At 42.3% G+C, this 24,755-nt stretch overlaps 1 protein-coding gene across 1 annotated transcript; it reads left to right on the top strand.

The window, feature by feature from the left end:
* Positions 1-358: 358 nt before the first annotated feature.
* Positions 359-12,713, top strand: prlhr2b (prolactin releasing hormone receptor 2b; the record flags this gene model as incomplete). Its single annotated transcript, XM_084324925.1, has 3 exons — positions 359-412; positions 1,978-2,474; positions 12,080-12,713. The coding sequence occupies 3 exons, from the start codon at positions 359-361 to the stop codon at positions 12,711-12,713; spliced, it is 1,185 nt and encodes a 394-aa protein (XP_084181051.1).
* Positions 12,714-24,755: the final 12,042 nt, after the last annotated feature.

Raw genomic sequence — 24,755 nt, 5'->3', positions numbered from 1 at the left:
CGACAAACGGTTTGAATGAGTCCGGTAACCCCTTCAACACCATGGCAATCTGCAACCCGTCACTGATATTTTCTTCGGCCCTTCTCAAAGACGTGAATATAGTCTCTCCTCGAATAACGTAGTCAGTGACCGTCTCGTTGCTTGCTTTGTGGAGGGAGGAGAGTTCACAGTACAGACTCACGACACGTGGTTTGTCTCTGCCTGCGTAGTGCTCACGGAGTAACGTCAACGCTCTTCTTCCATTCCGTGTCGCGTCTCTCATTACTAGAGATAAACTTTTATTATCCAGACACTGCACTAATTCAGCATATGCTTCTGCATTCTTTGCTGCGTCTTCTTCAAGTGCTTCTTTGTCGTCATGGTGAATCTCCGGCTCTTCCAGGATAATTCCACTGAGCCCACGCAGTTCCATGTGTGCCAAAAACCTCGTCTCCCATAACTCAACGTTTTTCTCGTCGCCGTCGAATAACAATCTAAACCACTTTTGGCCACTTTGACTGGGCCCATAACCTGTTTTGCGTGAGACATTTTTGTCAGCAGAAGTCTCCACGTGTGCAGTCAACCAAAGTAATTAGCATTCGATATAAAGAAAAAGACATGACCACATGCTCTTTTATATCACAACACCTTGTCTGTTGTACGCATGTACTGTGATGTCATACAGGAGCAGACACATGACTTTGTCCACCAATACAATATGCTCAACAACATTCAATGGGAGTAATCCTCTAAAAATTTAGCAGCTTGCCCCAGACATTTAACATCAAGTTTCACAAGAGCTGCCATTTCCTGTAGCTGAACTAGCTAGATAGTGACCAAATAAATAATGCATCTATATCTATAAGCACAAAACAGTTTAGCTAGCTCATTGTCCTTATAACAAAGATATCTGTAAAGTAAGAAAGGCCTTGTGTTTGAAGGCTAATATATCCCTTTTGGAGCCATGTTCCGTTCCACAGTGTGTACATAAACAATACTCCCTATACTCCCTGCTCCCTGTTCAGGGAATGTCAGTTAAGGGAATTCCCTTGACAAAGTTCTCACTCTGAACACCCTGTAATGTCACCAACGCAGACATCACTCCCTCTACGTTACCATTGGAACACCTTGGATTGTTGCTGCTACTGTTTAAATAAAATATTGAATATATATTGAAACAATATATCTACATATATCTACTCAGTTTGAGTGGCAACAACTAAATTAAAATGTTTGACAGAGCTTTGAAATTGGCCAAAGTTATTAGTGTAGTCAGGAAAGCATTTCAAGAAATACCTTCCACTTTGTATCCTATTGGTTTCAAACATTAAACTTGAGGCTCCTCTTTCTTCTCATGTTCATCTGTTGGTTCTCGTAATTAGATACGTTAGTTAGCTGGCAGCATTCGACATTCTGACAACTGACAATGAAGTAATGTGATTCCATAGACAATTTTGACGTAAAAATAAAAAGAAAGTGATGCATGTTTTTTATTTTGGTGAATGTTGTTTAGTTTTTGGGGACACTTTTTTGAGGGCTTTTTTTAAATGAGGGCTTCTGGCTGCCATTAATCTAATAGACGACCGCAACACTTCCGGTATTCTGAAATCATGGGATCGAGATTTAGTACTTCGATTTTTGTGAGCATTACAAATACAATTTATTATTGCTAGTATTATTATTATTGATCTTTGGAGTTGTATCCAGTTATATGCAGTTCACTTGTTAACCAATTTGATGGCTTTGTCATTATAAATGATTTCCCATCTTTAAAAACCTTCTAAAGGGATTTGAATGGGTACATTTGGCATTTTAGAAATACAAAATGATGTAGGTTAGAGTTATTTGGCATTACATGTATACTAAATATGTTTTGTACACTAAAAATGTAATATACATTGTGCAAATGTAAACAAACCCCCCTCCCCTAAAACTGAACCTTTAATGAACCAGAAAAACATAATTTTTAAACCCTGTTATTTCATCCTTTTCCATAAGGTACTGAGGGACTGTGTAGAAGGTATGGAGGGCAACAGGAGCGGGCTAGAGCCTCATGTGGCTGAATACCCGATGGAGGAGCGTGTCTACGAGGTGGCCGTGCAGAGCAACTACACCAACTACACCTTCGCCGACATAGCTCTGCTCCCAACCAACCGCAGCTCCCAGTTCGCTGATGTAGCCCTGCTTCAGACCTTCAAGCCCCTGATCATTCCCTGCTACGTCCTGGTGGTGGTGGTTGGAGTGTTCGGCAACTACCTGCTCCTCTATGTCATTTGCAGGACTCGCAAGATGCACAACGTCACCAACTTCTTCATCGCCAACCTGGCATTCTCCGACATGCTGATGTGTGTGACGTGCGTGCCCTTCACCCTGGCCTACGCCTTCAACCCTCACGGCTGGGTGTTCGGGCGCCTGATGTGCTACCTGGTCTTTCTCATCCAGCCCGTCACAGTCTATGTGTCGGTATTCACGCTCACCGCTATCGCCGTGGACAGGTGGGTTTTGATTGAATTGATTGAAAAGTTTATTAACAGATTGCAGAATGGGTACAGTACAGTACATCTCAATACATACAATTGTTAAGGGGATGCAGACCAGAGAAAGACTTTCGTCTTGTTTCCACCAGGGTCCCCCATTTTCAATTCATCATAACATATATGACATACATGACATACAGATAGACAGTACTGCTACATCTATACATTTATGACATATCAGATTTGCAAATACAGTACTGTTTGTGATACAAAAGTGTCCAGAAAAGGAGTGTATATACATTTGGCGTAGAAACTGTACATTGGAGGAGGTTGGTGGGGTGGGGTTGGGTGGGTTGGGTGAGGGCTGTACATTGGAGGTGGGGGGGGGGGGGGGGTTGGGTAGGGGACACACACACATTTTACACTGTACATTGGAATATTGACAAAGCCTTACTTGGTCATTTACTGTACAACTAGGTTAGGACATTTGTAGGGGCCAGTTTCGAATTGCAGTCTCACGTAGGTGTTTTTTGAGAGTGTTTTTGAAGGTGGGTAGTGATTCACATTCCTTTACAGCTTTAGGCAGGGCGTTCCACATTGATGTGGCATAATTGCGAAACGTGTTTAGTCCCTTGTTTGAGCCGAATCTGGGTTTTACATGATTTGTGGAGCTCCCTCTGGTGTTGTGATCGTGGTATTCACTGACCTTTGGGAAGTATTTTGACATGTACATGGGTACCTTGGTCGCGTAGTGTATCTTGTAGACCAGGCCCATTGCAAGTTGCTGTACTCTGTCGTCTACTCTAAGCCATCCTAGGTTGTCAAAGTGGGCAGGGGTGAGGTGGGTTCTAGGAGTCAGGTCAAGTAGTAGTCTGACTAGCTTGTTTTGAGATGTTTGTAATTTGTTTTTTAGTGCCTTTGAGGTGCTTTGGTACCATGAGGTGCAAGCATAGTCGTAGTACCCTTGAATGAGTGCTCCTGCTAGAGTCTTCAGGGTATTCTTGTTTACCAGAGAGGAGATCCGGTACAAGAATCGCGTTCGTTGGTTGACTTTTTTTATTACATTGGATGCCATTTTGTCACAGGAAAGATTAGCCTCTAGGATGGAACCCAGGTAGGTAATTTCATCTTTCCTTGTGATAATATTGTCACCCACTGTAACCGAGAAGCCGTCGGTCTTGCTGAGTTTGTTATTTGAGCCGAAGAGAATGGACTCTGTTTTGCCCATGTGTAATGATAGTTTGTTGTCGGCGAGCCATATGCAGATTTTGCCTAGTTCCGAGCTGAGGGCTTTTTCAACCTGTAACTTGTTCTTGTCAGAGACCAGCAGGGCTGAGTCGTCCGCAAACAGGAACAAGTTGCAGTCACAAGCTGACGACATGTCATTTGCATAAATTAGGAATAGTAGCGGTCCTAGTATGCTTCCTTGTGGAACACCACAGCTCACTGTGAGGGGGGGGGATAGGGTACCGTTTACTTCCACCATCTGTTCCCTCCCCTCCAGGTAGGATTGTATCCAGCTCACTGATAAACTATCAAAACCAATTGCTTTTAGCTTGTCAATCAGAATGGTGTGATTGACAGTGTCGAAGGCCTTTTGTAGGTCCAGCATGACCATGCCGCAGTATTTGCCCGCGTCCACCTCTTGTTTGATGTGGTCGTTCAAGTAGAGAAGGCATGTGTCAGTGGAGTGGGATGTTCTGAAGCCAGATTGGAATTCGTAGATTAGATTTTTTTCCGCGAGGTACTTTTCGATCTGTTCGTATACTATTTTTTCCATGACTTTCGAGATGGATGTAAGGATAGAAACAGGGCGGTAGTTACCCGGGTCTAATTTGCTGCCCTTTTTGTGCAGGGGTGTTACTCTCGCAATTTTGAAGTCCTTGGGGACGTGTCCCTGTTTTATGGAGAGGTTTATTATGTGTGTGATGACTGGGGTGATGGCTGCTGCTGAGTCTCTGAGGAATTTGGAGGGGATGTTGTCATGGCCAGTGGCCTTGTTTGGTTGGAGGGCGCTCAGTTTTTTGAGTACCTCATCTGTAGTTACTATTTCCAGTTTGAAGTCGTCTTTGTGGACGCCTAGGTTCATGTAGTATGCTACTATGTGTTCTACCCCATACTGCCCTGAGTGGGAGGGTAGTTTGTTTACCAGTGCTGTGGCTATGTTTGTGAAGAAAGTGTTTAAGTAATTGGCTACATCCAGCTTGTCTGTGATGAGCGTGTTGTCCGTCTTTATGTTTATGTTTGAGAACCTGGTTTTGAGTTTTTTACTGCAGCCTAGTTGATTGTTGAGTAATTTCCAAAGTTCACGTGGTTTATTTTTGTTTTCCTCGGTTTTGTCATTGATGAAATTTTTTTTAGCAGTTTTGATCATGGAGTTTACGTCATTTCTTAGTCTGTTTCTTTCTAGTTTGAGTTCAGTCACGTGGTCTTGGAGTTCACTGCTCGTGCTTTTGGTAAGCTTTGACTGACTTTTACGAAACTCAGAGCATTTTTTGTCTCTGGCTTTCATAGCGGTCAGTATTTCAGTGTGCATCCATGGCTCAGCGCGATTTTTTTACCCTGGTGGTTCTTAGGGGGGCCATTTTGTTTAGTATTGATGAAAATTTGGTTTTGAAGCCAAGCCAAGTTTCTTCAACCAGTGTACCATTGAGTTCATTGGGTGACTCCCGTGGCTTAGGGGATGTGGTTCAAAAGACGTGTGCTAACAAATAACATTGACAGCTGGAGTTCTAAGGCTCTGATCAAATTATTAATATTTCCTCCATATTTTTCATTTCCTCCTTGAGGGTATGTAAAGGCCTGATCTGTAATAGACCTGGGGAGTCACGTGATCATTTTAAGAACCGCCTGGTTCTGGACACATTTTTGCCCGTCTTTTACCATAAGAGTTTTTCAAGGTAGAGGGTTTATATGGTTCTACTTATTCAATTGGGCTGACATTTGACAGGAGCAGAGTAGAGCATAATTTAATGAGATCTACGTTTTTACATTTGAGAATAAAAGTCATGGGTACAAGACTGTGTACCTAATGCAAAACTACATCTTTCCAGGAAAGGGTTAATTGCATTTGACGACAGCAAACGCTGCCGCGCTGAGAGGACGACGTTAGGAGTAGTCAAAACAACAGACATAATACACTATTGGAATTATATACTCATGATTACCTGACTTGTTGAATTATATACTCATGGAGGATACCTAACATTGTTTTTTAAATGTCATAGTTTTCATGTTTTAGACATCACGTTTTATTGATGTCTAAAATTAAACAAAGATGTCATGGCGGTGAATGTCACAATAACCAACGAGAATGTCAAGGGATGCCATGTCAGAGTAGTTGTGCTCTTGTGATTGATCGAAGATTGGCGAGGCATATGGATACAGTACTAGTTACCACGGAAACGAGTAAAGATTACGATATAAAACACATTTTCTCAAAGATTAAGTTAAAACATTTACCTCTATTGGTTGTAATGGTATAAGTAAGGGATAATGTTTAGCTACGAGGTCATTGTCGCAAAATAATTGACCGACACGGAGTTTAAAATACAGAGGCGCCTCGCCGAGGTGTTTTAAACGTAGTGAAGGTCAATTATTTTGCGACAATGACCGAGTATAGGCTATACATTATCCCGCTTATTACATGGCTAACTTACTAACAATATACCTAATTCATTTTACACCATCGACAAGACGAGATCAAATGCAGACGCAGTTCTGTTCTGTCGCTCGCAGCCGGCAGGTCTGTGGTCTGATTGCACTGATGACTGAGTGCAGCTGTGCATATGTTGAGCAGCTTTCATGACTGCGATCTAAATGCTTGATTGCTCCCCGCTTAGATGTAGTGTGTGTCAGTGGGCTTGATTGCGAACAGCTGCGCACAGCGGTCATTATTGCTCGGCAGAGGTCCATTATCGAGTAATAACGGACCTCTGACGAGCGCTATTGACCAATCACAATCAAGCATTTTGGCGAATGTTAAAACGCCATGTAATAAGAATGAAATAATATATACGATACCTCCGTCAAACACAATACGGTTTGGCTGTAATACTTGTAGTTTTGATCTTCAATGGGTGACTACAATGGAGGAAAATCACAGGTGTAACCTCACTCCTCAGGTCTATAGAGATATCAACAAATGGGTATACTTTACTCACCCACCATAGGCCGTACGGTGAAGGCTGAGAAGTGGCTAGAAAACTATTCTCGTTCCCACCTCGGCGGACTACACAATTTTCACTCTGAGCTAAAGATCTATTGGTGTAGATTTAGGAATAAAAAGTTCTCCATTTACAATCCTGCCTGTTTTACGCAATCATAACTTTAAAGTCGGGACTAGATCTTTCCTCGCGAACGGATACTTGGTCACTGCATAATTTTATTTGACGGAATTGGTGCGAGTTCGGTCGCGTATCTTGCGCTTTACCAATATCAGCTCTCTTTGTTGCCAAGTTACAGACAACAAGACATTTGTGTAAACAGTAACGTGACGTTAGCATGTCATCCACGGAGTACATCGACGAAATTGGACAAAAAACACATTCGCAAAATAGGTTTCTAAACAATGTTATATGCATATACGCTACTTGCTATAGGCAAGCGATTGGATACAGCTGAGAAACGGGCCACAATTGAGTGTGAATGTCTTTATTTACACCCATCTTTTATTTTATTTGTACATTGCAGACAGGACAAATTGAAGAGGAGGTTGAGCTGTGATTTCCCCCAGCTGGTGTTTCACTCCCCCAGCAAGCGCAACATTTGTGAACTGGTTTTTGTTGAGACACTGTCAGCTGATAAGCTGATTGATTGAACATTTTAATGAACAGATTGCAGAATGGGTACAGTACAGTACAGCTCAATACACACAATTGTTAAGGGGATGCAGACCAGAGAAAGACTTTCGTCTTTGTTAAAGTTAGAGGTTCTATGTAGGATTGCAAGTAACTGTCTAACTGTATTTAACTGTTTCCCCTGACTGTACATAACTGTTTCCACTAGAGGGCACTATAGGCGGAGCCACTAATGCTACCACCAGGTGGAGAGTATTTAAGGAGATGTCTCCTCCCCCTCTAACTCTTTCCCACCTGCCTCTCACGGAGAGGAAAACTCATGTACTGCTGCTTTACCATGTAAATAATAAACCACGCTGATTAATGGCTGAAGGTAGAGACCATGCCTCTTGACCACATTATTGTCGCCCCATAGCCAGACTCTGTCAACAGTCTTGTTCACATCAGGGTCCCCCATCTTCAATTCATAATGACATTTATGACATACACAACATACAGATATACAGATATAATAATCTAATCTAGGTACAAGGTGCAAGCATACGGAGGGGGGGGATTTGGACATTTACGGGGGTCAGTTTCGAATTGCAGCCTCCCGTAGGTGCTCTTTGAGAGCGGTTTTGAAGGTGGGTAGGGAATGGGATTCACATTGATGTGGTGTAACGGAGGTACCGCATGTCTATCCACAGTCACGAGGGACTTGTATAGTGAAGTGATTGTGGACGTTAAGCGGTACTGCAAGTAAACTCATTCCCCAGAGGCATCCAGACCCAGTACTTAGAAGTGAATTCACCTCTTGGTACAGTGGTCTGTGATGCCGCCCGCGGCGCGGGAGACCAGGGTTCAACTCTCACTCAGGGCGATCCCTTAACACTTTCAGTGCCGGCCATAACGTTGATTAATGTCCTTGAGTGCCATCATCCACTTCAATGTTAGCGTTAAAAACGCATAATCTATGTTTTAAATTATGGCTATGCTATCTGCCCGTCGCTTATCAATGACTTGTTTGCAATCAACATTGTCGAAACGGATTGTTTTTTAATCTGTTCATATCCTTTTTATAGCATTTCGAAAAGCTATCGTTTTCTCAAATTTCCGGAAAATAGAAAGATTCCCTCATAAACGGCATTTATTGGAATATTCTCGAATACACTAGACATGTTGTCATTTGTCTGCCTATTTATGAATCATTTTCAAATAAACGCTAGATTATCGATAGTATATGTGTACTTATGCACGCTATAGAAGCGAGCTGAGAAATCGATTACCTCATTTCCTCAACATCACACACACACACATATACACATACGGGACATGCTGTTATCTCAGTGAATACAGCTCTGATTATCCGAAAACTGGTAACATAGACTCCTTACCTTGGATCAGATGTTCTCCAAAAAGATTATTCCAATTCCTGATCGCCATTCCAAATATCGATCGCGTTTATTGATTATTGGCTGCTGTGAATATATATTCCGGGCTGCTTTCCGTCTCGCGATCACTTCCCTCATCATCACATCCCTCGCCAGCATAATGGAGCGAGGAGGCTCCCCCCACACAGATCCACCAGTGTAATCGAATGGCCTGCAGTTACACAGGGATAGACGATAGGGGGCGGTATTTTCCCATCGGAGCTCCTAGAGGGTCTGCTGTACCAACGCGAGACTCGGTTGATGAAATATGAATTCAGATCGCTAATAAAAAAATCAAACGACAATTTGCGTCGTCGGCACTCAACGGGGGGCATGAAAAGACGACATAACACGTCGCCGGCACTCAAAGTGTTTAACAGGGGTTGAATCGAAACAAACACAATGCAGAGCGAGATCACACCGGCTACATGTGGTGCCGTGACCCGGATGCCCTGGGTGGAGTGAGTTTAGGGGGGTGAGTGTAATGGAGGTACCGCATGTCTATCCACAGTCATGAGGGACTTGTATAGTGAAGTGACTGTGGACGTTAAGCGGTACTGCAAGTAAACTCACTCCCCAGAGGCATCCAGACCCAGTACTTAGAAGTTAATTCACCTCTTGGTACAGTGGTCTGTGATGCCGCCCACGGCGCGGGAGACCGGGGTTCAACTCCCACTCAGGGCGATCCCTTAACAGGGGTCGAATCGAAACAAACACAATGCAGAGCAAGATCACACCGGCTACAGTGGCATAATTGCGAAACGTGTTTAGTACCTTGTTTGAGCTGAATCTGGGTTGAACATGATTTGTGGAACTCCCTCTGGTGTGAATGAATGAATGAAAACTTTAACAGATTGCAGAATGGGTACAATACAGTACGGCTCAATACACACAATTGTTAAGGGGATGCAGACCAGAGAAAGACGTTTGTCTTGTTTACATCAGGGTCCCCCATTTTCAATTCATAGTGAAATAGTGAAGTGTTGTGGTTGTGGTATTCACTGACCTTTGGGAAGTATTTCAACATGTACATGGGTACCTTAGTGGTGTAGTGTATCTTGTAGACCAGGCCCATTGCAAGTTGCTGTACTCTGTCGTCTACTCTAAGCCATCCTAGGTTGTCAAAGTGGGCAGGGGTGAGGTGGGTTCTAGGAGTAAGGTCAAGCAGTAGTCTGACCAGTTTGTTTTGTGATGTTTGTAATCTTGTTTTTAGTGCCTTTGATGTGCTTTGGTACCATGAGGTGCAAGCATAGTCGTAGTACCCTTGAATGAGTGCTCCTGCTAGAGTCTTCAGGGTATTCTTGTTTACCAGAGAGGAGATTCGGTACAATAATCTAGTTCGTTGGTTGACTTTTTTGATTACATTGGATGCCATTTTGTCACAGGAAAGATTTGCCTCTAGGATGGAACCCAGGTATGTAATTTCATCTTTCCTTGTGACAATATTGTCACCCACTGTAACGAGAAGCCGTTGGCCTTGCTGAGTTTGTTGTTTGATCCAAAGAGAATGGACTCCGTTTTACCCAAGTTAAGCCTTTAGGACCTAGGTATGTAATTTCATCTTTCCAGCTTGTCTGTGATGAGCGTGTTGTCCGTCTTTATGTTTGAAAATCTGGTTTTAAGTTTTTTACTGCAGCCTAGTTGATTATTGAGTAATTTCCAAAGTTCACAGGGTTTATTTTTGTTTTCCTCAGTTTTGTCATTGATGAATTTTTTTTTGCAGTTTTGATCATGGAGTTTATTTAATTTCTTAGTCTGTTTCTTTGCAGTTTGAGTTCAGTCACCTGGGCTTGGAGTTCACTGCTCAAGCTTTTGGTAAGCTTTGACTGACTTTTATGAAACTCTGAGCATTTTTTGTCTCTGGTTTTCATAGCAGTCAATATTGTGCATCCACGGCTCAGCGCGATTTTTTACTCTGGTGGTTCTTAGGGGGACCATGTCGTTTAGTATTGTTGAGAATTTGGTTGTGAAACCAAGCCATGTTTCTTCAACTAGTGTACCACTGAGCTCTTCTGACCAGTCCAGATGATAAGGGCGGCCATTTTAATTACAAGAAAAAACAACAGAAAGAAACAGTGTCAATCACAACCACCAATTAGTGACACCACACTTAAACCACAATGTGACCTCCACCATGTGAAAGTATACATAACACTAATAATGCTGATTTTATGAATACCGTTAGATGTAGGCCCGTCCTCTATATCTATCCACTCGTTTATAGTTAACGGATACGTTAAATCAAACGTAATGTTGTCCGCGGAGTAGGTCATGTTGACAGTTTCCGTTTGATGAATGGCAGTTGAAACGTTCTACAACATTCTAAAGCCAGCGCAGTGGTATATTCATGGTGATTTAACCGTGAGTATATCATGAATATACTCACGGTTTAGAACGCTCTCACAATGCGCTCTCACACCACTAATCACAATGCGTGGTCGAACTTACCTGTTGTATAATTTAATCTAATCGTTACATTTAGTTTTTAATTAGAAAATACAAAGAAGTGGGGGGTCTTTTGGATACACTTTCAAAAGCCTTACTGGCTTTTGTTTTTGCCAGCTATGCACACTAAAAACAAGGCGCCTAGAAAGACTGGTGCACAACAGCATTTTCTCCACATTTCTCAGTGGAAGAAAAACGCACAGAATCAAAGCAGCAAGATATTGCAACAAAATACCCCATCATATTAACAAGATAACATCCTAACACCTTGTAGTAGTGAAGCCTGCATAGTGGCACAGTGGCTAGCACTGTTGCCTCACAGCAAGAAGGTCCTGGCTTCAAACCCCTGCAGGGGGTCTTTCTGTTTGCATGTTCTCCCTGTTTGTGTGAGTTTCTTCCAGGTACTCCGGTTTCCTCCCACAACAAAAGACATGCATGCTAGGATTCCTGCCATTGCCCTTGACCAAGGTACTGGCATTACAACTGGAGTTGGTCCCCGGGCGCCACACTGTGTGGCTGCCCACTGCTCCTGAATAGTTAGGATGGGTCAAATGCAGAGGACGAATGAATACAAACTTAAATATCAGTCCCAAGTTGGTCCCTTCACTATAAAAGTTGTGTGACATCTTATATTTTATATATACTTAAAATAATGCAATTTATCATGCGTATAATCTCAAACATATCCCAAAACTGCATACATTAATTTAGTTGGACAGTTATTAAGAATACAATTAGATTAAATATGTCCTCCAGTGATGTCATCCGAGGACACTGAACCCTTGAGTTGTTTTAATTACAGCTTAATGAAATGATGTAATGAAAAGAATAGCAACGTTTTTTTCTTTTTTTTACACCTCCCAAACAGATGTTCCTGACAGTCACAGGATTCAAACCTGTGACCCTCCGATCATACAGCCACCTCTCTAACATTTAAGCCATTGCTGGTCTTGTGTTTCCCATCCAGGTACTATGCCACAGTGCATCCCTTGAAGAAGCGTACGTCTGTAGCCACCTGTGCCTTTGTCATAACTGGCATCTGGCTACTGTCCTGTGGGCTGGTAGCTCCGGCCGTGGCCCATACCTACCATGTTGAGTTCAGGGAGGAGGGTCTGACCATCTGCGAGGAGTTCTGGTTGGGTCAGGAGACGGAGAGGTGGGTTTATGCCTACAGCACCCTGCTGGTGACGTACGTCCTGCCGTTGTCTGCCGTTTGTGTCTCCTACCTGTGCATCTCTGTCAAGCTGAGGAACTGTGTGGCTCCCGGACACAGAACCGAGGACCAGGCCGAGGCCCAACGAGCCCGGAAGAGGAAGATCTTTCGCCTGGTGGCGCTAGTGGTGGCCGCCTTCGGAGTGTGCTGGCTACCCATCCACGTGTTCAACGTCCTGCGCGACATAGACATCCAGCTCATCAACAAGCGTCACTTCCTGCTCATCCAGCTGCTGTGTCACCTGTGCGCCATGAGCTCATCGTGCTGTAACCCCTTCCTCTATGCGTGGCTACACGACCGCTTCCGCACCGAGCTGAGAAAGATGTTCACCTGCCACCATCGCATTGGAATACCGGCCAATCACTGTGCTGCTAGCGTGGTCCTGTAAGAGGACAGGGGGGACTTCAGATCAGACTGGAGTCTTTGAAAACATGAGCTACACCCTTCCAGTGTGCTACTGAGCAATAGACCTCTCACGGGTGACATATGTTATGGCTGTTCCAGTGTGCAGCTAGTATAGGAAAATTAATGGACTATTAGCCTTCTAATATACAGGGTATTTAGAATTTTAAGCGGCAGTTTAAAAAAAGGAAAAATCGCTAGCCAAAAAAAGAAGAAAAAGCATTGCAGATCAGGTCACCCGATGTCACCATTGTCAGTGCATTCTCTGCAACATCCGGTCATTTACCAATATGGCTTTTAGAAATTGGAAAACGTTAAATCCTTTGGTGAAACAACATTTTCCCATTAGCCCCACATGTAGTATCAAGGACAAAATTACTAGTAAATTGGAAAGGAAAAGACCGTTCACTTCTGCCATAGGCAGAAAATAAAATTGTGACACATGAGGTCTATGGACAGTAGTATTAACACTTTGAGTGCGAGCAGGGGGCGCCAGAATTAGTGCTTGAATGCCAGCCTTTTTAGACAGATTTTCCGATATTTCATGATTTTCACGGAGCTATTTCTATATTCTATATTATGGCTGTGTGTCTAATATGTCCGTTGCTTATCAATGACTTGCTTGCAGTCAACATGTACGGAACTGATTGTTTTTTCATAGGTACATTTCCGTTTTATACCATTTTGAAGAATGCTCGTTTTTGGAAATTTCCAAAAAAAATTCAATTCTGCAGGAATCACCCTTTAGTGGAATACACAAAACACGTTATAATTTTTCTGCCTATTTATGAATAGTGTTCAAATCAACGCTAGATTATCGATAGTATATGTGTACTTATGCACGCTAGAGAAGCAGGCTGAAAAATCGATGATCTATTTCCTGCTCAGCGCACACACACACACACATAGGGGACACGTTGATATATATGTGAAAAAAACTGATTACCCCAAGACTGGTAAAATAGATTCCTTACCTCACATCAGATGTTCTGCAAAAAGATTATTCCAATTCCTGATCGCCATTCCAAATATCGATCGCGTTTATTGATCCAACGCTGGGTACTCGAAACACATATTCCACGCTGTTCTGAGGGTCTAAAATGAATCCGATCGGCTCGGGTTACATGCCTGAGAAGTAAAATGTGGAATCCGGATTTTTCTTTCCCCATCCATTATCATTGAGTCCAATCCAATGGGTGCATTACCATCCGGCAGACGATAGGGGGCTGTATTTTCCCTGTTCGAGCTCCTAGACAGTCCCAATGATAACGTGAGGCTAGAATGATGAAAAATGAATGGAAATCGCTAATAAAAGCAATACCGATTAAATAACGAGATTTCTCGTGGCTGGCATTCAACGCATGGCATGAAATAACGAGTTTCTCGTGGCTGGCACTCAAAGTGTTAAACAAAGCTTCCCCCGGTGTTTGACATCATTCAGTCCTTGTTAAGAACGATCATCGCTTCCTCTCTTTGGGTGAAACTTCTACCCGAGTTCCAACCATGACTTCTGTACTTGCCAGCATGAAAGGCAGCAGCTACCAATTGAGATGCATAAAATTCATAGCATTTCTGAAGAGCGAGTTTAACAGACTTCTCCAGCTCAGTACACTAATGCTAGGTAATGGCGAAAGCAGTTGTGTTGAGACACTTTGCACTGTGGAGTAGACGACTAGGAGAACTGAATAATGTCAAACACGGGGGAGTACATATTCAATACTATTGTCGCTATGTTACCATAGAAAACCCAGCCACACATGCTGCGTGGCAGGTTGAAGTTGGATGGAGTTAAACGGTTCTGTTACACACCCCCAACTCTTTTGCTTTTGATGTGTGCTCTCTATGCTCTGAAACGGTTGGTTTGTCAATGTGATCACCACCTAACAGAGAATGCCCTCTTGACTTTTGTTAAAAGATATTTAAAGTGGGCATGCATGTATGTATTATTGTATTTCCGTAACTTTTTGGTCACTACAATTTCAATGAGCTAATTCACTTCCATATATTTCAAAACATGAAAACTACGGCAGTGAAAAACAATCAAGTCGGGTGATCATGTGCTTGTGATTCCGATTATTCTTTTTTTAATTTTTACTATTTCAGTTCTTAAGTGGCATTTATAGAGCTAGGTTTTGACATTGAAGTGAACGGGCACTTCCACACCGGTACTTCACATTAGGCTACACCAGACTTCACCAATATTGTGGTGAGGTGAAAAGGCCAATAATGGTGGAATGACTATGATCATGGTTTAAATTGAATTATACCATGGTATTATTAAAGTACAAAAGTGGTACTACATACATTTACATAGTGGTAATACATAACGTTTACCATGGCAGTACCATGGTAAAGTATTCATACAATAATAATGGGTGTTACCATGGTAAAACTGAAATTACAATCAAAATTAAGGGTGTTTTATTTTGCTAAATGAAAGTGTATATATATATACACTAAGTTCTGAAAAGCAGGTATGACCAATAAATTAAATCATGAAATAACATATCTAATGACACCATGACGGATAACAACTGATGAATGAATAAACGTTTAAAACGCAAGAACTGATTCAACCAGGGCGGCTACGTGGTGCAGTGGGCAAGGCGCTCACCACGAATACTGGAGACTGGGCTCGAACAGGTTCGCCTCCCTGTTCGAGCCCAGCGCTCCACATTGCTTTCAGTTTAGCTGGTCATCCGCACTAATACACATTGGCAGTATTAGGGGGAGGGAAACTGATGGGTGGGGATCAGGCGTTGTGGACAGCGACTCCTACAGGTCGGTTGGTGCGCCTGCGCAGTAGAATCAGGAAGCGACAGGGGCGGGGCCCCTCCAAAGCCCAGACCCCTGACACTGAAAGATCGAGCCGCGCAGGTGGAAAGATGCGACTGCTGTTACCTCGAGTATCGGAGGGGACTTGTGCTATGTATGACTTAGTCCACATTGCAGCCGGCTTGTGGGAGGCATGAAACAGCGTTCAAAGACAGGGGAGGGTTGAATTGAATGATACGAAAATTGGGATGGGAGAAAAATAGAAAATGGGAGAAAAAGTGGATCAAAAAAAAAAGAACTGATTCAACCGATTTGTTTTTGAAGTACCACATAATTAAATTGCAAGAACAGGGAGCAAGCAATCTCTCTGTAATGAAAGAGAGAGGCATGGAAAGACTCTGGCTTTCAGTCCAGATGGGCAGCTCAAGCGTGGAATAGGATATGTTGTATATGAAATGGGAGATACTGAGGACTGATAATCACACCCTGGCTTGACAAAGATGTGTTAAAGGGGGAGTTCAGAGTTTTGGAACTCTAGCCCTATTTCCTACTTGCCAATTATGTTGATTTGTTGAGTCTTTTCTCCAGTGGTGGAAGAGGTACACAGTTACTTTACTTAAGTAAACGTAGACATGCCCAGATAAATGAGTACTCTGGTCAAAGTAAAAGTCCTCCATTCAAATTCTACATAATAATAAAGAACGTTATTTGTATAGCACCTTTCATACAGAAACTGCAGCTCAAAGAGCTTCACAACAGAAAGAAGATAAAATGAGCACAAAGTACAAACATATAAAATCAGTTTTTCACATTAGGATCTAACATCCCAACAGGCCACCTTGTTTATGGTTTGATTCAGTTTTAAATAGATGATAATAAAAAGAGTAAGATAGAATACACAGAGTAAAATAGTGCACATAAAGTGCAGACATATAAAATCAGTTTTTTAAAGTGCAATAAAATAGTTCTGGATTACAGTTTAACAGTTCAAAATAGTCTTTACCTTCTCTGTTTGGTATCCACAGTTTAAAACCTGACAGTCTTCCCTCCTGCTTGATACCCACTTTGACCCTTCGAACCTCCTACTCTGGGCAAACCTCCCTTTCAGGGCGCAGTTCCCTCTCTCAGGGTGCAGTTCTAGGCCTGGGTCCTACAGTTTTAAAGCCTGACGGTCTTTCTTGTTTGATACCCACACAGATTAATACCGGACAGTTTTGAACCTGTAGTAAAAAGCAATAGACGGAGTAAAATAGTGCAGTGCAATAAAATAGAATGGACAGAGTAAAATAGTGCTACAGTAGAATGGACAGAGTAAAATAGTGCTACAGTACAATCAACAGCATAGTGTATTAAAAGGCTATGGTGAAGAGGTAAGTTTTTAGCTCATATATATATATTTTTTTAGCTTCCATAATGTCCCTAGTGTAAGATCCTGATTGTAATCAGCCACTTATCACCTCTTCATCGTTGGCTCGTGTAGTTTCTGCGTTGTTTATTTCTCTCTCCGACGTCGACCTCCTCATACTGGCTGTACAATCTTTGTCATTCCCCTTTAATGCAATCCGTAATCATAAGAATGCAACACTTGACAGCGTAGTACCTTTCTTGGAACACATTGTTTATTACATAAACAAAGCCTCTGTAATCAGATGGAAACCAATTGTAATTCTGTTTTTGCGAGGTGAGGAGGGAGCCGTCTCAAAGTCTCTGATCAACGCTTCTCCTCTGTGTCGTAGCTGAATCTAACTCACACCCGGAAGAACTCGCATTATATTATTCTCGCCATAGCAACGACAGGCCCGCCCCTCTCCTCGTTACTATGTGACGCGCTGTCATGACAACTGCTGTTCACCTTCCACACACTAAACGTCCGTTCCTGTCTGCACTTTCAATGCTTATCAAGATGATGAATGACCTTGGAGCACACACCCTGCTCGCTGCTCCCACACGGACTCTCTCTGACCGCCTCTTCCACCACATCTTTTGTCGTCCTTCTCTGAGATGGCTATAGCCATGCATTATACATTATATACACTTTGTGTAACTCCTTCCAAGCACTGCAGACACAAGTGGTTTCCTTTCGACGGGTTTATTAAAGGCTTGGTCCTCCAATCCACCGTGAAAACTTAAACAGAAACATGAGTCGCGTCAGGTCAACACAAACAATAATATACACGGTATGAAAACACATCAGAAAAGCAAAATACAAACAAACATTAAATACCTCGTTGGCTGCATGCTACATAAAAAGGGGTCTTATTCTTCTGTTCTTGGTAACAGTCTTGATAGTGGTACACTACACATAGTGGTACACTCTTAGAGTTTAGAGAGCCTGTACAACTCATCTCGGACCATTCCTGCCGCTTGCTCGCAGGTGTCTTAATCAGTCCCCGTCTCAGACCATCCCTGCCGCTTGCTCGCAGGTGTCTTAATCAATCCCAAAGGTAAAAACGCGACAGCAGCCTAACGGGACACCATATATGACCAGATGTCAAAATGAATATATTATAAATTGTAGCAAATTAAATAATAAAGAAAATAAGAAATGAAACAAATACATTCTCAAATATTACACTTACAAACTGAAATATCATATAAATGATGAAACCATATAATGGCCACAGTTACACTTTGAAAAACCTTGACATCCTTCACTAGTGTGTTCCATAACTTTGGTGCATAGTTTGCGAAGGCTGCGTCTACGATTCTCTTTAGGCTGTGGTTTGGAACCTTCAATAGATCAGCAATAGATGATCGCAATGTTCTAGAAGGCACATAGTTGACGTAAGTAAAAGTACACCTTCTACATGACGTTTGTGTATTCCAGTGCTTTGGAGCATTCAAACCTCAATCCATTGACCTCTATAGGTTATGTTAAAGTGGTATGTGGTCCAGTTATGCAACTCTGATTACGTCCTCTTGAAGTTGACAGGCTTCAAATGTGAAAGTATATAATCTTCATACATTTTTGCCATGTTTTCTATGCAAAAAAGATTTCTTCTAAATTCTAAGTAACTAGTAAATGATGGGTTAAGATAAATGTAGTGGAGTAAAAAGTACAATATTTCCATTGAAATGTAGTGGAGTAAAATGTAAATACTCATGTATACAAGTAGCTCGAGATTGAGTATAAATACTTAAAGTAGTTACTTTCCACCACTGCTTTTCTCCATCCATGATGTTCTTCATACTGGATACCCACAACTCCTGCTCGTTGGCCACAAGACTGATGTGAAGTAATGGGGCCGTGCTCCATTCTGTACACAAGGCCCTGGAATCTACTCGTCAGTGCACCCAAAGCAAACAAGCAACACTATTTGTGCGCTCTCAAGTATGTTTACGTTTTATTAAACAGTGGCCCCATTACTTTATATTAGTTTTGTGGCTACCTAAAGGAGGAGGGTATCCGGTATGAAGCACAGCATGGATTGTGCTGAGAAAGGACTCTACCCTTCAACAACACTGTCGTTGAGTAGGAAATGAGGTCCAAAATGGGTGTCCAAAATGTCAAGCAGAGGATTCTGGAGCAAGAAATACTGTGATCAACAACAGGGCTGAATACTGATCATCTCTGTAAATATTCTGTAATAAAAACGGCTGTCGGCTTCATTCCCCTTCACCTGCCACACTGGCTTAGTGGCCACCTAGAGCAATCATACTGGAACCTTTCATTACTGCTAACTGTCCTACCGGAACCTTTCATTACTGCGATCTGTCCTACCGGAACCTTTCATTACTGCTATCTGTCCTACTGGAACCTTTCAATACTGCTATCTGTCCTACTGGAACCTTTCATTAAACTGCTATCTGTCCTACCGGAACCTTTCATTACTGCTATCTGTCTACCGAAGTCGGCCCATGTCACCCCACTTGCACTGGCTCCCCATTGCTGCACGTATCCGCTTCAAGGCCCTCGACCTAGCATACCGTGTGGCAAAGGGAACCGCTCCCGCCTACCTCCGGTCAATGGTCTCTAACTACACACCCTCAAGACCCCTACGCTCTGCATCTTCTGGCCGCCTCAGACCTACTCCTATCCAAGCTCCCTGAGGGTCATCAAAGAGAAGCCGCCTATTCTCAGTCCTTGCCCCACAATGGTGGAATTAACTACCCACCCCAGTTAGGACAGCCGAATCCCGTCCAATCTTTCGCCGTCGACTAAAGACTCACTTCTTCAACCATTATCTGAAATGATAATAAAAAAAATATATATCTAACCCTGACTAACCTTACTGTCATGCACTTGTCCTAATAAACTAAGCTACACTGTAACACGCAACACTTTGATAAACATTGTTACTCAGCTGATAGAGTTGTACCCTTCTTGCTGTCTTGTCGTACAGAACTTGTAAGTCGCTTTGGATAAAAGCGTCAGCTAAATGACTAAATGTAAATGTACCGGAACCTTTCATTACTGCTATCTGTCCTACCGGAACCTTTCATTACTGCCATCTGTCCACATTACTGCTATCTGTCCTACCGGAACCTTTCATTACTGCTATCTGTCCTACCGGAACCTTTCATTACTGCTATCTGTCCTACCGGAACCTTTCATTACTGCTATCTGTCCCGCTAGCGACCGGGCTTCTCCTCACAGCTTGCTACATGTAGCACACCACCCTGATGCTTGGAGTGAGTGTGACCAACCAACTGTCCAACATTACCATCCATAGAGCCCCTTACAGCCTAGCAGAGCTAAAAACATCACATGTAAGCTTTACATCCAAATGTGTCTTTAACGTTTTGAGTGCTATTGACTTGAATGTAATTTCTTGTATGTGGTCATTTACTATCGTAATACATTATACTGTATATGTGTATATATAAGCATTTGGTGTACTGTATATTCTCCCAATGCGGTTTGTGCAGCGCTATATATCAGAGTTCAGTGTTTATGTCTAGAGCTTGAAATTAACACCAGCCAAATGCCAGTGCAGTTTGTTGGTGTCTTGTAAATCAGTCAGTTCTATTGCCAACCTGTTTTATCAGTGTGCCTCTATGCTAAAAACTACTTAGGCTAAGAGATGAATTTAGCTGGTGAAATTATCAATCTACTAGCCAATGAAAAGGTTAATTTCATGCCCTGTTATGTCTTTCATAATGGACCACAGAAAATAGTTGATGAAAATGCGGAAAATTAACAATAAAAGCAATCACATTATGACAATGAACTTATTCAATCATATTCAGTTAGATCAGAGAGCAGTTGCGCAGCTTCGTTTTACTAATTAAATCATGACAAGATTAATGTGTTTTTCTGCATCTCAATTAAGAAATATTCATGGCTCTGTTGTGGGGTTGGCAGATGCAGTGAGTGGTAATCAAGTTATCAAGTTATCAAGTTATAGATAGTGACCAACCAATGATGAAAATACCATATTACCATCAATATCTTTAGATTCATATTATATACCATCATATTACCATCAGTATCTTTATATTATAGTATGTCATGATAGTAGGCTACCATCAGTAGCATTAGATTATATCATATTACCATCAGTATCATTCATTATTTACCATATAACCCTCAGTATCATTAAATTATACCATGATATAACGATCATTAGCATTAGATTATACCATGCTATTACCATCAGTATCATTAGATTATATAATGATGTATATAATTATTTTTAATGCTACACTACACTAGCTACATATCAGTGTAGTGCTACGCTAGCTACATATCTCATCTGGTCGAATGAACAGGTAGTGAGATGAATTTAAAGTGATAGTTGTTATTTTTGGACCCCTAGCCCTATTTAAACAATAAGCCACAAGAGGTTGTGGTGACTTATTGTGATTTTAGGCACAACACGGAGTGGAGTGCCCCCTTACCTGTTCTAAACTCACTGTAAACCATGGCACACTGGCTCATTGCTTTATAAAACGTCTACATGCTACATATACCTGGAAATGTTTCATAAAATAAACACAGCAACAAAAAGGCAATCATTTAATGATGACAAATAATCATTCTTCCACCAAGCAATGCAGTTTGTAGTTCCTCAGCGACATTTACAGTACCATAATGGTTGGGAAGCAACACATGGAGTATTATACAATGGCTCCGAACACGGCTCAGCCAATCATGATCAAGGACCCAAACTATCCTATTCCTCCTTCCTGTATCTCTTGTGCATCTCCTCCTGTCACCAGTTCTAGCACACCTTCCTCTTCATTTTCATGTGGTGCACTGCCCTCCCTTCCCCAGGGTCATTCAGCTGCCTGTAACATTTTGTACTATGATCTCTCTGCTGCCTATCAGACATCCTCATGATCCTCTGATGAGTTATCTTCACCTGTGTATTCCCTGTAAGTGCTGCTGGTAGTAATTTAAAGGCGAGAGGGAGCTGTTACCCATGGATTGTCACTGGCACTTCCTGTTTCTAAAATGGGAACTTTATCCCTTTTTAAGAATTCACATGACCAGACCACTAAATGGTCTAAGACCATAAGAAATGCTAGTGAACATGGACAGCTCTCACCAAAAATCCAAGCGCAGAGGACATTTCAATGGTGACCCAAAAAATGCACGTGTGTCCTGTGTCACCCATCTTGCATGTGTGTGTACGCTGCATGACGATGTACAGTAGCAATGTGCTACAAATAAAGACTTCTTCAAAGTCCAGTTTCATTCATGCATTCACAAAAGAGCTGATTGTCAAATGTAGGCTGATGACACCATCATTTATGTAGCAGCTAAAACCCCTTATGTAGCAGCAGAGACACTAACTAATGGAACGGAGGGTGTATCCCAATGGCTTGGATGGAGATAATCATCTAACCCTGAATCTTAAAGACTCCAGGTGTTTTTTCATGAGAAGGAAAGGAGAAGATAAAGTTGCTCTGTTATGACCGCTTTATCAAGTTTTCTTTCATCAAACAGATTTTTAAATGCGTGAACAATCTCGCCCCAGCTGCACTTTGTCCATACGTCACAAAAACAAACCAATAGAATCACCTCTAGGGGATCAGTAAATGGCAACTGCAGGGTGGCACAGCGCAAAACCACTTTCAGTCAGTCAACCTTTTCGGTAAAAGGGATACATATTTGGAATGTCCTACCAAGTTACCAACTGAAATAAAAACACAAACTGATCTGAAAACAAAATGTGAAACACTGGTTGAAACAACTGATCATGCTCCTGTACACTCGTACATACACATAGATATGTACACACAGATAGAGGAACAGACACATGGACATGTACACACAGATAGAGGAACAGAAACATGGACATGTACACGCAGATAGAGGAACAGACACATGGACATGTACACACAGATAGAGGAACAGACACATGGACATGTACACACAGATAGAGGAACAGACACACATGGACATGTACACACAGATAGAGGAACAGACACATAGACATGTACACACAGAGAGGAACAGACACACATGGACATGTACACACAGATAGAGGAACAGACACACATGGACATGTACACACAGATAGAGGAACAGACACATGGACATGTACACACAGATAGAGGAAGACACATGGACATGTACAGTACACAGATAGAGGAACAGACACATGGACATGTACACACAGATAGAGGAACAGACACACATGGACATGTACACACAGATAGAGGAACAGACACACATGGACATGTACACACAGATAGAGGAACAGACACATGGACATGTGTAACGGTTGTCATATCGTCACCTTAAACTTCGATGCGCCGAGGGAGTTTCGAACCCGTCGTCTGCCGCACCACGGGTCGACAGCACAGACCACTATACCAAGAGGTGAATTCACTACTTTGCAACGTGTCTATGTGTCTTTTAACTCATTGGAGGCCACGGACTTGAACATTGCTTGTTCCTACCATTCCAACGCTCTAAGAGATAGAAATAAGTGGCAGTGTTTGCAGGGCTATATCTATATTCTATATTATAGCTATGGATACAATACTATGGCCCATTTGACATCAACTATCTATCGTTCAATATGTGAATCCATACGGTCGCATGTTATACTGTGGTGAAGGAATCTATGTTTTTCAATGTGTATATAATGTATATATCGGTGGGTGACCGCATCTACTTAGACGGATCTATAGATCTTAAAAGTAGCCGGCAGCCAGTGTGTGTTTCCACGGTAGAGAGCAGCAAGCAGGGTGTGTGAGTGCCAAGGTCGTCGTCGGCCGAGTTGTTCAACAGAGGAGATAACAGGCCGCTGGTGGGGGAGGTTTGGTTAGAGGGCTACAAGAAGAAGTCGACATCGATAGAAGAGGACGTTAGTGTGTTAAAGGTGACCAGCCATTGCCATGGTAGCGTGTCACGTAGTAACGAGAAGAGGGGGCGGGGCCCGTTGCTATGGGGAGAATGTTATGAGATGTCAGTTCCTTCCGGGGTAAGTTAGATTAAGACACAACGTGGAATCGAGCAGACGAGCTGATCAGAGACTTTGAGATCCCTCCTCACCCTCGCTGGGTGGGGGAGGGGAAGTGCCACATCATCGCTAGCTTCGGCTAACAGGGAATGGTTGTTGGCTACGACGAGGCCTCAGAACCATTGGACTAATGAGAGAAGAGACGGTGGAGAATAATGAATTTAGTTTTCCTTCAAGGACTGTTCAAGGACATTACAGAATGGGTTACATCTCGTACAGAGCTATGTTTATGAAAATAAACATCAGGAAAGAGATCACGTTGTCGTTTCTTCTGACTACGGATGTACTAACAGGGGTTGATACAGTGTGAGACAGCTAATTAGATATCCAAGTAAAATGACACAACGCGGAGGCCAGTCACAGAGCAGCAGGTGACGAGTGAGAGAAAATATTAAAGGCTAGAAACACTGTTAACTTACAGTGGTGAATATAAGTATAGTTTTAGAGAGATCCTGTCTAATCCCAGAAAACGACGATATGCAGCATTATATATATATATATATATATACGTTTTTTTTTTGTAACGTTACACACACATTGCGATCGATGTGAAATCATGGTTGGATCAAAGCAGGATTGATATCATTTAGTCCTTACCTTCACTAGGAGGTACCCCAAAAAGAATATTCCAATTGTCTGATCGCGAGTCCCAGTATTGGTGTCCATCGTGTCGCCAACATAATCCACCACAACAGACGCATCGGGGGCATTTGACGCTTCTCAATGCGATCGGGATACCTGCTCGACTCTCCTGACAAAGAAAACTGCACCCGGAGACATTTGAACATTACACAGGCCAAGATATAAGGTTTCAAAGGGTGCTTGATACTGCCACC

Source organism: Notolepis coatsorum (genome assembly GCF_963971535.1).
Source record: "Notolepis coatsorum genome assembly, chromosome: 11".
Taxonomy (NCBI): domain Eukaryota; kingdom Metazoa; phylum Chordata; class Actinopteri; order Aulopiformes; family Paralepididae; genus Notolepis; species Notolepis coatsorum.
This window is presented reverse-complemented; position numbering and strand designations above follow the sequence as displayed.